The 15,009-nt window shown below is 49.5% G+C and overlaps 1 protein-coding gene across 2 annotated transcripts in view; it reads left to right on the forward strand.

The window, feature by feature from the left end:
• The window catches only part of ZFHX3 (zinc finger homeobox 3), a 277,099-nt gene that overhangs the window by 80,855 nt on the left and 181,235 nt on the right, over nucleotides 1–15,009 (forward strand). Inside the window, exon 2 of one of the 2 annotated variants that reach the window (XM_021672553.2) lies at nucleotides 12,139–14,921. In XM_021672553.2, coding sequence (XP_021528228.2) covers nucleotides 12,188–14,921 — 2,734 coding nt within the window. In that variant the 5' untranslated portion in view covers nucleotides 12,139–12,187. Of the gene's footprint in view, nucleotides 1–12,116; nucleotides 14,922–15,009 lie in introns of those variants that run through there. The other variant, XM_012437463.3, reaches the window with a different exon arrangement.

The raw sequence follows: 15,009 nt of genomic DNA on the forward strand, positions 1-15,009 counted from the left end.
CAAGCAAGGCTGGGCACAGCGGCTCATGTCTGTAATGCCAGCACTTTAGGAGACCAAGGTGGGTGGATCACCTAAGGTCAGGAGTTTGAGACCAGCCTGGCCAACATGGTGAAACCCTATCTCTACTAAAAACAAAAAAATTTAGCCGGGTGTGATGGTGCACACCTGTAATCCCAGCTAATTGGGAGGTTGAGGGAGGAGAATCACTTGAACCCAGAAGGTGGAGGTTGCAGTGAGCTGAGATCGTGCCATTGCACTCCAGCCTGGGTGATGGGGCGAAACTCTCTGACAAAAAAAAAAGAAAGAAAGAAAAAGCAGGCAAATCACAAAAGAAATGTAGACTGCCAGTAAATATCCGTAGATAGGTTCTGCCTTACGAGTAACGAATGTGAGTTAATATACTCACTGTTGATGAAGGTGTAGCAAAACTGATGCTCACACACCAGTGCAAGCAGGATTGGGAAGGACTTACCTGGGGGGACAGTTTGGCACGTTCCAGAGGGCCTTAAATGTTCCTAGCATTTGAGTCAGCAACTCTGCTTCCAGAAATGCATCCTAAGGCAATAGAGACAGAACGTCATGAGTAAGAGCCTGGTTTTAGAGTCATAAGGGATGCTTACCTGGTTTCAAAGGCTGATTAAACTAGCATGCAACTTGGTCAAGGTACTCAACTCTCTAAGCCTCGGTTTCCTCATCTGTAAAATGGGCTGCCACAAGGATCAAATGAAATAGCCTGTTTAAGCCGGGCGCGGTGGCTCACGCCTGTAATCCCAGCACTTTGGGAGGCCGAGGCGGGTGGATCACGAGGTCAAGAAATCGAGACCATCCTGGTCAACGTGGTGAAACCCCGTCTCTACTAAAGATTAGTAGAGAGACGGAAAATTAACTGGGCATGGTGGCACGTGCCTGTAATCCCAGCTACTCAGGAGGCTGAGGCAGGAGAATTGCCTGAACCCAGGAGGCGGAGGTTGCGGTGAGCCGAGATCGCGCCATTGCACTCCAGCCTGGGTAACAAGAGCGAAACTCCGTCTCAAAAAAAAAAAAAAAGAAATAGCCTGTTTAAAAATATAGTGTTCAAAACCATGCTGGGTTCAACTGGGTGGACAGTAATGGAGCTGCTACTTGGTTTGTTGTTTGTTGTTGTTGTTGTGTGTACAGAGATCTAAGAGCCCTTACTGCAAAACGGACAGCAAAATATTGAGAGTTGTTTGAATGTCTCATAATAGCATTTGGTGGAAATTAGGCAATGTGTATAAGATGCTATACAGCCATTAGTTCTAACTCATGAAGAATATTGAATGGCATAGGAAAAATTTCTTACTAAATTACATTAAAAGGGCAACCTACATAAAGAGCAGTGTGATCTAAGGTAGGTAAGGAAAACCTGTCTCTGTAAACATGCAGAGGAGAAAAAGTCTGAAAAGCTACCTACCTAGCAGTGGTTCTCTAGCTCGTGGGATTGGTGGTGATTTTAACTTGAGCTGCTGAGTCTTTTTGTACATACCCAAATTTTTAAAATAATGAACTCCCACAACTTTAATCATAAGATGTTATGTAAAATAAATTTGACATCATGAGATGCCAGATTGAAACTGAAATGGGCCAGATGGTGTGTTTTTACACTGTCTCTTAGCTTTTACTCTGTAGCCCAATAGGAAGAATGGAGAGAGATCACAAATGGGGTCTTTGAGAGGAACTTCAAGGAAATTGGGAGATATATATATCATATATATATATTTCTCTAAGTACGTACAGACTGGGTTCCTAGACCTGGCTCTGCTTCTGGTCTCATGACTCCCTCCTGTTCCCCTCCATGACTCCATTGTATCCAGAATGTCGTGGTGGTTGTGGATTCTCTGCAGAATGGGCTGAGCTAGCAGTTTTCACTTCCAGGCTGATTTATGTTCACACTGGAAATAGCACAGATGCACTTATTAGCAAACATGGAGGCCCACGGCCTGGGCGATTCTCTGGGCCTTCCAGGCGCTGGACTTCCGGCAGCACAAGGCACCTGTTGGAGCACATGTGTGTTCTCCGACCTGGCCACACTTGCAGAACAGTCCTGAGGGCTGCTGGGAAGTCGCTCCCAGGCAGACGGAATCACCTATGTATGGCCTAACATGTATTGACTTCTGTGCAGCAGCGATAGACAAACGCTGTTATTGTAGAAAGCACAGAAGGGAATTGAGTATGGTTCTTCAGTGGATTCCAAACTAAACAGATGCAGGTATTATTTCTTTGACCCTTGAAGGAGGTTTCACCTTCTCTTGGAATCTGGATTACCTTTTTTTGTTGTTTTTGTTTTCTTAAGGAGGTGGGGTTAGTGAGGGGATAGTTTCTTCGTGGTAGTGTGTTTTTCTCTCTGATACTTTTTAGTCTGGATTTAACAATGCTCACACTCTGGGGGCTGCTGGACTCCTCCTTTTCTGCAGGGGCTGCCCTTATCCTTTTCCTTACAATCACTTTTCACCGAGCTAGGGAAATCAGCCCACGGTCAGGATCATGGGTGTCACGGGGCAATGGCTCAGTGCTGTATGACGTGAAGTTCTGCCCAACTTGGAATGGTCATTTATTTGTCTTCTCCAACTGGAAGGCTCCACCTAGAAGCCTCTTGGCCACAGGAGGGGGAGACCAGTTTTCTGTGTTTGTGTCTCTACCCCTCCCTGTCCAGCCTCCCAGCCACTTCCTTTTATGAAGCTCTGCCGGGAATGAATTTCACATAAAGATTAAAGATACGCATGTCAGGGTGGGTTGACTCTTCATTTGTAGTTTTGGGGGTTTACTATGTCGAATTTTTACTATGGACAGTTTCTTTTTCTTTTGACATAATTTCAAGTGTACAGGAAAGTTTTAACAGTGGAACAAAGAATTCTCATGTCCTCCTTCTAGACTCCTCCTATGGTAACATTATCTCATATATTTCTGCTGTATATATGTAGGTACATATATATTGTGTATATGTGTGTATGTGTATTTATGAATATACTCACACACACACACACACACACACACGTACCCATATATTTTTCCCTAACCCATTTGAAAATGAAGGCATCATGCCCCTTCACCTCTAAATATACCAGTGTGTATTTTTAAAAACAAAGACATTCTCTTTTATAACCACACTATAATTATCAAAATTATGAAATAAGGCCAGGTGTGGTGGCTTATGCCTGTAATCCCAGCACTTTAGAAGACTGAGGTGGGCAGATCACTGGAGGTCAGGAGTTTGAGACCAGCCTGACCAACATGGTGAAACCCTGTCTCTACTAAAAACATAAAAAAAAATTAGCTGGGCAAGGTGGTAGGCACCTGTAGTCCCAGCTACTCAGGAGGCTGAGACAGGAGAATCGCTTGAACCTGGAAGACAGAGGTTGCAGTAAGCCAAGATTGTGCCACTGCACTCCAGCCTGGGCGACAGAGCAAGACTCTGTCTCAACAAAAAAAAAAAAAAAAAAAGGAAATTAACATTCATATACCACTATTAGCCAGTCTACAAAACCTTATTCAGATTTTGTCACTTGTCCCAGTTATGTCTGTTAGGGGAAAAGAAGATCCCAGATTATGTGTAACGTTCATTAGTCATGTCTCTTTAGTCTTAAAACAGTTCTTCAGTCTGTCTTTCTGTCGCATGGCCCTGACATTTCTAAAGAGCATAGGGCATTCCGCAGACTATCCTCAGTTGGATTTGCCTGATGTTCCCTCATGATTAGATTCCGGTTTTGCGTTTTTAGCAGGAATACCCGGGAAGGGATGTTGTGTTCTTCTTGGCGCATCCTACCAGGAGGCACATGACATCTGTTTGCCTCATTGCTGGCCATGTGAACTTTGATCACTCATTGAAGGTGATGTCTGCCAGGTTCTCCACTGTGAAGTGTTTTGTGTGTGTGTGTGTGTGTGTGTATGTGTATGTGTGTTCCTGCTATAATTAAGAAGTATCCTGTGGGGAGAGACTTTGAGATTGTAAATAACTTGTTATTATTCAAACTTTCATCCATTAGTTTTGGTGCCCATTGATTCTTCTTTGAGTGGATGATGATGATAATGGTTACCAAATGGTGATTTTCTCACTTCATAATCTTTTTCTACATTTATTAAAGTTGAGTTTTTACCCCGCAGAAGAATTCTCCCACACTTACTTTTTTCCTTTATGAAAGTAGGGACTTAGGGATTCTTAGGTTATACGTTGGGTTGCAGTCCTTTACTGTCACTTAATTTTCTTTCTTTCGACGGAGTTTCGCTCTTGTTACCCAGGCTGGAGTGCAATGGTACGATCTTGGCTCACTGCAACCTCTGCCACCCGGGTCCAAATGATTCTCCCACCTCAGCCTCCCAAGTAGCTGGGATTATAGGCATGCGCCACCACACCTGGCTAGTTTTGTATTTTTAGTAGACAGAGTTTCTCCACGTTGGTCAGGCTGGTCTTGAACTCCTGACCTCGTGATCCAAATTTTCTTGCTCAAATTGTCCCTGATGTGGCCAGTGGGAGCCCCTCCAACCTGCTCCTGGGTCATTTTGACACATCTTCCTCATTCTCTGAGCACAAGAAGATGCTTCAAACCCATCTTGTACTTTTCCTGCTCTAGCCCAAGAATTGGCCATTTCTCCAAGAAGCCCCAGTTCCATTTCATGGAGAATGGTTACACCAGACCTTTCTTAAACTAAGAGAAAAAAGAAAAGGAAGGGATTCAGGGAGCATCTTTTTTCCTGTTTCCCCCATTGTTTTATTAAGCACCTATTACATCTCAGATGTGGAGGACTCAGAGATGAAGGACACGGGGAACCTGACCTCATGCCGCTCACAGCCTCCTGGTGGGGACAGACAGACCCACAGAAAGCACCCAGGAATGAGAAGAATCTTCACCTTTCAGAGGCCTCCTGGACACAGCCACAATCCCCTTCTTCATTTCTGAAGCCACAGAGTGCAGGTGTTTCACAGCATAAACATTCCATTTAGGAACCATGATGATGTTGAGAAAGATTCTCATTTATAGTGACCCCACCTCATTCTTTTTTTTTTTTTTTTTAAAGATAGAGTCTCACTCTGTCACCAGGCTGGAGCGCAGTGGTGCGATCTCACTCACTGCAACCTCCGACTCCCTGGTTCATGTGATTCTCTTGTCTCAGCCTCCCGAGTAGCTGGGACTACAGGCGCGCTCGCCACCATGCCCAGCTAATTTTTGTATTTCAGTAGAGACGGGGTTTCACCATGTTGCCCAGGATGGTCTCGATCTCCTGACCTCGTGATCCACCCGCCTTGGCCTCCCAAAGTGCTGGGATTACAGGCGTGAGCCACCGTGCTTGGCCTCATTCTTATATAGTCCCCTCATTACACCTAATTCAAACCTGGAACTAGGTGGAAACCATAGAAGCAAACCCTCTTGGATGTGGCAGGCAGGGTTTCATACAGCCGAGGATAGCGGTCTTGCCCTGCAGAGGGATTTCTCTTTCCTGCACCCTTGAGCTGTGGGTGTTCAGCCATTCTGATGAGGCTACAGTATCTTTGTTGGCATCTCTCTTAGGAGATTCCCTGGAGTGGTTCATGACATTATTCGTGCAGACAGAGGAAAGTGATGGGCTGTGGACCTGCTGAGCTCCAACAGGTACAGAGTAGTGCTGGTGCCAGAGGCCTCATTACGTCTTTGGCCACCATGCCGGCTTTGGGCCTCCTCTGAGTTTGTCATCAAGGAAGATCCCTAGATATTTTGTTATCGTTGTTTGCATGAGCTCTTAAGACTGCAGATCTCTTCTGTCTGCTATTGGTTGAGCAGATTGCCTGAAGTTAAATGTAGGGCTTCATGTTCTTCCTTCTAAAGTTTCGTCCTGTTAGTTTGGGCCTGTCGTTCCAACTTGTGGAGATCTTTTTCTCAGTCTAGATTCCGCCACTGAGCATTTTAATCATTCCCTTGAGCTTGATACGCGCTGCAAGTGGGTGTCTGCCGGGTCTTGTTTCTTAAGCTGGTGATCTCAGCCAAGTAGGGACAAGACAGAGCCTTGTGGCATGTCCTGAGACACACGGACCTCTGTGTTGATGCTTAAAGTAATGACATCATTAGGTGGCTATAATATTTGCCACAGTTTATTATCCAAAAGCCGTTTTGCCCTCCTGGATATAAAGAAATTATAAATTCAGTGCTATCTTGTTAAGATACAAAAGTATGCTTTACTGTATTTCTCAGATCATTAAGTCTAAGTAAGGCTAATTTGGGGTTTATTTTATGTGGGTTTTCTTACTGGACCTACAGCTAATTGCTAATTCCTCAGGGTCATCCCACCCCCTAAAATTATTTTCCAGCAACTGTTGAATCTGTTTGAGAACAAAGAAGAACTTCCAGTATGTACTTTGCAACATATCCTTGAAGTATATCCATATCCATAAAGTCACTCTGACATTGGTACTTTCTCCAAAACGATGTGTTCACATCGCCCTTTCCCTTTTCTTGTTTGATATTACTTTACGTTGCTTTTTATTTAAGTGTATTTGTTGGTGGTCTCTCTTCCCCACAAGAATGTAAGCTGAGACCTTTTTATCATGGGTTCTAGCATCTGACACATAGTACCTGCTCACTAAATGCTGAATGAATGAATATGTTTCATGGTCTGTAGGTTCTGGAATCTGCCTTTTGTTTTTCTTTAAAAATCAGGATATTGGACCTACATTTCAGTTCTTTGCAGCAGCTTCTCCTACCTCCTTTATCCTCTGTCTAAAGATATCCACGTAAAACAGTCTGCTTTGAACTGTTCCCCTCACCCCCCACTTCACTCTCAAGCAAGAAAAGGGCATTTGGGTGAGTTGCCAGTGTTCTTTTACATGAGCATTCCTGGGATCCCCTCACCTTAGGACAGTCCCTGGGTGCCTAGAGACCGAATGTGAATGTGAGATGTAGGAATGTTCTAGTGTTCTCTGAAAATTAGGCATTGATGGAAACAGGCAGGGCACGGTGGCTCACGCCTGTAATTCCAGCACTTTGGGAGGCCGAGGTGGGTAGACTGCCTGAGCTCAGGAGTTTGAGACCAGCCTGGCCGACACGGTGAAACCCCGCCTCTACTAAAAATACAAAAATAGTTAGCCGGACGTGGTGGCAGTCGCCTGTCGTCCCAGCTACTCAAGAGGCTGAGGCAGGAGAATTGCTTGAGCCCAGGAGGTGGAGGTTGCAGTGAGCTGAGATCCCGCCACTACTCTCCAGCCTGGGCAACAAAGGAAAACAATGCCTGAGAGCACAGACTCCCCACTCATACCATCTGGTTTGTCAGCTAGGCTGCATAACTGTGGGCTGTTTTCCCATCTCGAAAATGGGAGTAAAAATAGTATCTATCTCATAGTGTGGTTATAAGGATCAAAGTGATGCTGTACCCATGAGTCTTAACACAACACTTAATTCATTAGGCGATGACTTCCATTTTGATGGTTTTCAATATTTTTTTCTATTTTTTTTTTAAGAGACTAAGTCTTGTTTTGTCACCCAGGCTGGAGTGCAGTGGCTTGATCATAGCTCTCTGCAGCCTTGAACTCTGGGGTTCCAGCAATCGTCCTGCCTCAGTGATGGTTTTAATTTTAAAGAGCTTTAGGAAAGAAAGGCACAAAGGAGGACATGAAGTCACCCATAACCTCATTCCCTAGAATTCACCATTGTAAAAATTGTGATATAAATCTCATATTCTCCTCTACATACCTCTGTGCTTTGTTCCTTCAGCATCTGTATGATCGTTTTCCCATGCCTGTAAATTGTTTTTTTAAAGAAAGCATATTTATAACAACATATGGAGCTCTGTGCACTGTAATTTATTTAGGGTCCCTGTTTTCGCCGGATTTTTCCCTTTTTTTTTCTGTTATAAATGCTATGATGAATCATCTTATGTCTCCATGCATTGCTTGGGTTGTTTCCTTAGGATGAACTCCTGAAACGGGGAATTGCCAAGTCAAGGGGTAGGCACCTACATTTTTGAGGCCTTTGATGTATGCTGCCTGGTCGCCTGTGGGAAGGCGGTGTTCGCTGTCTCCCCTCCTGCAGAGCAGGGGATCACCCAGGGAAACAGGTATCCTCTCCTACCGGCTGATGTCTCTCCAGTGATCCCGCATGGCATATGTGTGGAGGCAACAGTTTCTAACTGTCTCTCTTCTCTGTTTTTCCTCCCTTCCCCTTTGTTTCCCTTCTTGGTTTCCTACCAGACAGCCTCTTGTGAAAGGACCGCCTAATTAACCCTGTGCTAATTAACAATTTAAAAATTACATGGTGCGACTGTTCATGTTTAAATCTCCGGGAGCTGGAGCAACAGCAGGAACCCCCTCCCCTTCGTCATCACTGCACCCCTCCCCTCCCACCCCAGCTTCCCTGAAACTGTTGCATTTTACCCAGTCCTGCCTTAAAGGAAAAGGATAAAACTGTCATAAGCACGTTTTTAATGAGGGAGGTGAATGTTTTAATTAATAGGGAGTTACAGGGTAACAGGGTAGTGTTTTATCCTTTTAAACAATCTTTGAAAAGTAAAGATTGATATTGGCAAAGACGCAGTGGGCTTTATAGGTGGTTCCAAGGGAGCTTGGAAGATGAGCAGGGGTTGGGAGGGGGTGCTTGATGAAGGTGTTGGAATTTTTCTGTACTAGATTACCTTTCAGATGGTAGATGTAAGTGCTAAAGCAGAGAGAGCGAGCAAGCTAGGTCATTCCTATAGCTTTCCTTTAACTTTCTCATTGAAGAGATGTGCTCTATTAAAATCTAACTGAGGCTAGGCGTGGTGACTCATGCCTGTAATCACAGCACTTTGGGAGGCTGAGGCTGGTGGATCACCTGGTCAGGAGGAGATCGAGACCATCCTGGCCAACATGGTGAAACCCCGTCTCTACTAAAATACAAAAAATTAGCTAGGCTTGGTGGTACGTGCCTGTAGTCCCAGCTACTCAGGAGGCTGAGGCAGGAGAATCGCTTGAACCTGGGAGGTGGAGGTGGCAGTGAGCTGAGATCACACCACTGCACTCCAGCCTGGTGACAGGAGTGAGACTCTGTCTCAAAAAAAAAAAAAAAAAACTAACTGAATTCTTAAATAAAGCTTGTGTTAAGTACAACACTGGGGGCTGTGAGTAGAATACCTGGACGTTTTTTAGAGGGAGTTCCGGGTATCACCAGCAGAGAAGGGGGCTGCAGGAAGGTTGGAGGGGTGTGAGTCGGTGCGAGCTGGCCCTGGCACTAGGAAAGCACTGGGAAGCGGCACAGAGCCTGGGGGAGCCTGAAGAGAGGTGCACTTGTCAGGATGGCAGGGCTGCTTGGAAAAGTGCGGGGACCCACTGGATTCCCAGGCTGCCCTCTGTAACTGAAGACCATTGATTTTACGGGAAACCATGTTTACAGACAGAGTGCTGATCGACCTGCGGAGTTGACTTCTGCCTTCTTAAGTAAGAACTACCTTTTTTCTTATTGACTGGCTGATAAACAGTGAGAGAGAAACAGCCGGCTGGGTGGGAGAGTGGTAGATGCCTTGAGACCCTCAAGCCACAGGATGGGGCGGGTTGGAGAGACTTTTTGATCTCTGTGCACAGGTCCCCTCTTCTCTGTCTCCATCCCTGCACCTCCCAGGGACCAGGGGGAGTCTAAGACCGACCTTTCCTGGTTTCCTAGCAATACAGGGACGAAGCACAGAAGAGCTGTGCTCAGAGAGTGTCTCAAGTTGAGTGCGCGGTCCCTGAGGATGGTGCGAAAATGCAGATTTTCTTGGGGCAGGAGAAAATGCATGTCTCACAAGCTCCCTGGAGAGGATAATGCCACAAGTCCGTGAACTACACTTCGTTTGGCAAGGTTGCAGACTGGCCTGCTGGTCGCAGCCAGTGTGCATGGGAAGGAGGCCCAGAGGAGGTAGCTTGAGTCCTGAAGTGGGTTCCTGCTCTCCCACCTGCGTCCTCATGGCTGCCTCTCCCTGTGGATGAGTGGGCTCTGGTGCCACCACCTTGGAGTCACCAGTCACCATCATGGGTGGGTAAGATGTCATTCTTTCTTGACATCTTCTGCTTTGGAGTAGAAAACGAAGTAAGGGAGATTCTTAAACTCCCAGCCCCTTAGCTGGATAGTTTGTGGAAGAGGAGGAGGAATAAGAGAACAGAGCAAGAAAATCCCACCAATTAATTGGTAAACGCTTGCAGGTTTCTCTGACCCAGCCCAGGCTGGAGAGGAGATTGGCTTTGCTGTCGATAAACAAGTCCCTGGTGCAGCATCAAAGCTGTTCTCCTTTATCAATCGCGGCCCCCGCTTCCCGCATGTTCCTGTAACTTACCAAGCATTTATGACATTGATTTTACAATCGGGCTGTTAACCCTCCCGCCCCTTCAGGCCTGCCAACCTTTTTGGCCCAAGCTGTCAATCAGATGTCATCAAGCCAGTCAGAAGCATCCCTTAAGAAGAGCCACCCTGGAGTCTCACCTGTATCCTGGCTCAGCCTTGCGGGGAAGTCCCATTGCGTTTGCTGTTTGGTTTGGTTCAATCAGTATGTCCTTTCTAAGGGGCATGGAACTTTGTGGCTGCAAAATCTGAGGTTATAAATGGAGAGATAGGAGTGTGTGTTTGCATGTGTGTATGAGACACAGCATGGCTTCAGTCTTCCAAAAAGTTATTTCTCCTGAGACTTCTGGTAAACCTGCCTTCCCCATCTTTTCCCGAGGGGGAGCTGTTGGCTCACTGTGCAGTCAAGAATCAAGAAAAGGGAAAAAAAAGATTGAGAAGATGGGGACTATGGGGGAGGGAAGTGAGATCAAGCGTGGCTGAAACCTTTACCGGCTGGGTATGAATGAGATGGTGGGTGGAGAAGCAGCCACATGTTCTCCAGGAGGAGGAGCAAGGGAAGGGTAGCCAGGGACCTATGGGTGAACGATCAGGGTGCTGTAAGGTACCGAGCTGCCTGTAGGAGCAGGGCCAGATGGAATAATCGCCCCTGCGATGATGTTACCGCTGGAGCAGAGTGGCCGTGATCCGATGCCTCTCTCCCTAGGGATGTGAGGTCTCAGAGGGCACATTCAGCTCAGTGGCACTTTGGAGTCGGAAATGGAAAAGCCCCAGGGCTGAAGGACAGCTGGTTGGGCAGCGACTAATAACTAAGAGGCAGGTGTGGAGCTGGGTCTCTCCGAGCCCAGCTGCTGTCTCGGCTTGCTGCTCAGATCTTTGATAGCAAAAAACACCAAGCACGTGGGGAACGCGCTCTCTCCAGCCAGGGCCACATAGAAGCCGCTGGAGTGGAGAGTTGGTGGATCCAGAGGCTGGTCCACTGCTGCTGGAAATACCAAGCTCATGTTTTGCACCTATGTAGTTTTAGTGTGAAGTCAGCTGAGTCGCACAGACCAGGGAGCGTGACTGGCAGGGGTGGAGGAGACAGGAATCTGGGGACTCGTCTTCTCTTCTGTTTCATGGCAGTCAGGTTAGCACTGGGCCAGTTTTTAGATTCAAGCCCCTCCGTTTTACTGCCTGTAAAATGGGACCGATGCTTCCCAGACCTCGAGAGGACTTTGCGGAGTGCTTCCAGGCCTGCATGCCTGCTCTGTGAACCTCAGGGTCGTCATCTACCTTCTTGGAACTTCTCAAACTAGAACCATGGTCAGAAACACGACGGCGGCAACTTTTCTAAATCCATGAACGTATCCCACTTGACCATCCTTTTTCTGGGGACATTGAACCCCCCTCTTCTCAGCCCTCCCCTGTGTTCCCCTGATCCACAGACAGTGCGGGGAGCCGGGGCTGACTTCGCGTGGTCTGTCCATAGTGGCAGGGCTGTGACTGACCTCATGGGGGGCTGGAGAGATGATGTGTCCATTCTCCACGGTGGCCCATCAAAGCTTTGCTGGCAAAGAACGGAAATTCCTGCTAGTCCTGGGGCAGAGCGGTGACAGTTCGAAGGCGAAGAGGCCTACTCCTGGTCCTTTCCCCATGTCCCCTGCTCATTCGTGGACCTGGCTGCGCCACGCCTGTGTGCCAGATGGTGCGGGGCAGTGTCCCCAGGCCCGCCCTCCACCCCGTGTCTCCGTGTTGTGGGTGTTGTGGACAGAAGCAGCCTCTTAGAGCGCTCCGTGTGGTGGGACCTCAGCCTCGGCCCTCCTAACCTCTTTCCTTTCTCTCTCTCTTTCCCCCCTCTCCCTCCTCCCCCCTTGCCTCCGCCCTTCAGGTCCGATCCTCCGTACTGGGTGCAATGAAAGCTCCACGCAGGCCTTACCATGGAAGGCTGTGACTCGCCCGTCGTCTCGGGGAAGGACAATGGGTGCAGTATTCCTCAGCACCAGCAATGGACTGAACTCAACAGCACCCACCTCCCTGACAAACCCAGTAGCATGGAGCAGTCCACAGGCGAGAGCCACGGGCCCCTGGACAGCCTGAGGGCCCCCTTCAATGAGCGCCTGGCAGAGAGCGCTGCGTCGGCCGGGACCCCCGCCGAGCCTGCCAGCAAGGAGGTCGCCTGCAACGAGTGCTCGGTCTCCTTCGCCAGCCTCCAGACCTACATGGAGCACCACTGCCCCAGTGCGCGCCCCCCGCCACCCCTGAGAGAGGAGAGCGCCAGCGACACCGGCGAGGAGGGGGACGAGGAGAGTGACGTGGAGAACCTGGCCGGGGAGATCGTCTACCAGCCAGACGGCTCCGCCTACATTGTGGAGAGCCTGAGCCAGCTGACCCAGGGCGGGGGCGCCAGTGGCAGCAATGGCAGCAGTGGCAGCAGTGGCAGCGGGCCTCTCCCCTCGCTCTTCCTGAACTCTCTCCCCGGGGCGGGGGGCAAGCAAGGGGACCCTTCGTGTGCTGCACCCGTGTACCCGCAGATCATCAACACTTTCCACATAGCCTCATCCTTCGGGAAATGGTTTGAGGGCCCAGACCAGGCTTTCCCGAATACCTCAGCCCTGGCGGGGCTCAGCCCCGTCCTGCACAGCTTCCGCGTGTTTGACGTGCGACACAAAAGCAACAAGGATTACCTGAACAGCGACGGTTCTGCCAAAAGCTCCTGCGTAGCCAAAGATGTCCCCAACAATGTGGACCTGTCCAAATTTGACGGCTTCGTGCTCTACGGCAAGAGGAAGCCCATCCTGATGTGTTTCCTGTGCAAGCTTTCCTTCGGGTACGTCCGTTCATTTGTGACCCACGCGGTGCATGACCATCGAATGACCCTGAGCGAAGACGAGCGGAAAATTCTTAGCAATAAGAACATCTCCGCTATCATCCAAGGGATCGGCAAAGACAAGGAACCCCTTGTAAGTTTTCTGGAACCAAAAAACAAAAACTTTCAACACCCTTTAGTTTCCACAGCTAACCTCATAGGCCCCGGACACAGTTTTTATGGTAAATTTAGTGGCATTCGTATGGAAGGGGAGGAAGCTCTCCCAGCCGGCTCCGCCGCGGGCCCCGAGCAGCCCCAGGCTGGTCTCTTGACCCCCAGCACCCTGTTGAACCTTGGTGGGCTCACCAGCTCGGTCCTGAAGACCCCCATTACCTCAGTCCCCCTGGGGCCTCTGGCTTCCAGTCCTACCAAATCCTCAGAGGGCAAGGACTCTGGGGCAGCAGAAGGAGAGAAGCAGGAAGCGGGCGACGGGGACTGCTTCTCTGAGAAAGTAGAGCCAGGCGAAGAGGAGGCGGAGGAGGAAGAGGAGGAGGAAGAGGCGGAAGAGGAGGAGGAAGAAGAGGAGGAGGAGGAAGAGGAGGAGGAAGACGAGGGTTGCAAAGGACTCTTTCCCAGCGAGTTGGACGAGGAACTGGAGGACAGGCCCCACGAGGAGGCTGGGGCCGCGGCAGGTAGTAGCAGCCAAAAGGACCTTGCTCTCTCAAACCAAAGCATTCCTAACTCCCCCTTAATGCCTAACGTGCTCCAGACCCTGTCGAGGGGCACAGCTTCTACTAGTTCTAATTCTGCTTCTTCCTTTGTTGTCTTTGATGGTGCGAACAGGAGGAATCGTTTAAGCTTTAACAGTGAGGGCGTCAGGGCCAATGTGGCAGAGGGCGGCAGGAGGCTGGACTTCGCTGACGAAAGTGCCAATAAAGACAATGCCACAGCACCAGAACCAAATGAAAGCACAGAGGGCGACGATGGGGGCTTCGTCCCCCATCACCAGCATGCTGGCTCCCTCTGCGAGCTTGGGGTGGGGGAGTGCCCCTCGGGGAGCGGCGTGGAGTGCCCCAAATGCGACACGGTCCTGGGCTCCTCCCGCTCGCTGGGCGGCCACATGACCATGATGCATTCTCGTAACTCGTGCAAGACACTCAAGTGCCCCAAGTGCAACTGGCACTATAAGTACCAGCAGACCCTGGAGGCGCACATGAAGGAGAAGCACCCGGAGCCTGGGGGCTCCTGCGTCTACTGCAAAAGCGGGCAACCCCACCCCCGGTTGGCACGAGGCGAGAGCTACACGTGTGGTTACAAGCCTTTCCGCTGCGAGGTGTGTAACTACTCCACAACGACCAAAGGCAACCTCAGTATTCATATGCAGTCCGACAAGCATCTCAACAACATGCAGAACCTGCAGAACGGAGGCGGGGAGCAGGTCTTCAGCCACACCGCTGGGGCGGCGGCGGCGGCGGCGGCTGCGGCAGCGGCAGCGGCCAATATCAGTAGCTCCTGCGGGGCCCCCTCGCCCACCAAACCAAAAACCAAACCCACCTGGCGGTGCGAGGTGTGTGATTACGAGACCAACGTGGCCAGGAACCTCCGCATCCACATGACCAGCGAGAAGCACATGCACAACATGATGTTACTGCAGCAGAACATGACCCAGATGCAGCACAACCGCCACCTGGGGCTCGGCAGCCTGCCCTCGCCCGCCGAGGCTGAGCTCTACCAGTACTACCTGGCCCAGAACATGAACCTGCCCAACCTGAAGATGGACAATGCGGCCTCGGACGCCCAGTTCATGATGAGTGGATTCCAGCTGGATCCCGCCGGGCCCATGGCCGCCATGACGCCGACTCTAGGTGAGGATGACTCCGTGTTTGTCTATTTCCGTGGTAGGCATTTAACTGGGGAGAGCGGCGAATAGGCTGACATAGTCCTGTGGATTCA

The sequence above is a fragment of the Aotus nancymaae genome, unplaced genomic scaffold (genome assembly GCF_030222135.1).
Source record: "Aotus nancymaae isolate 86718 unplaced genomic scaffold, 86718_ANA_hifiasm-v0.15.2.pri h1tg000030l, whole genome shotgun sequence".
Classification (NCBI taxonomy): domain Eukaryota; kingdom Metazoa; phylum Chordata; class Mammalia; order Primates; family Aotidae; genus Aotus; species Aotus nancymaae.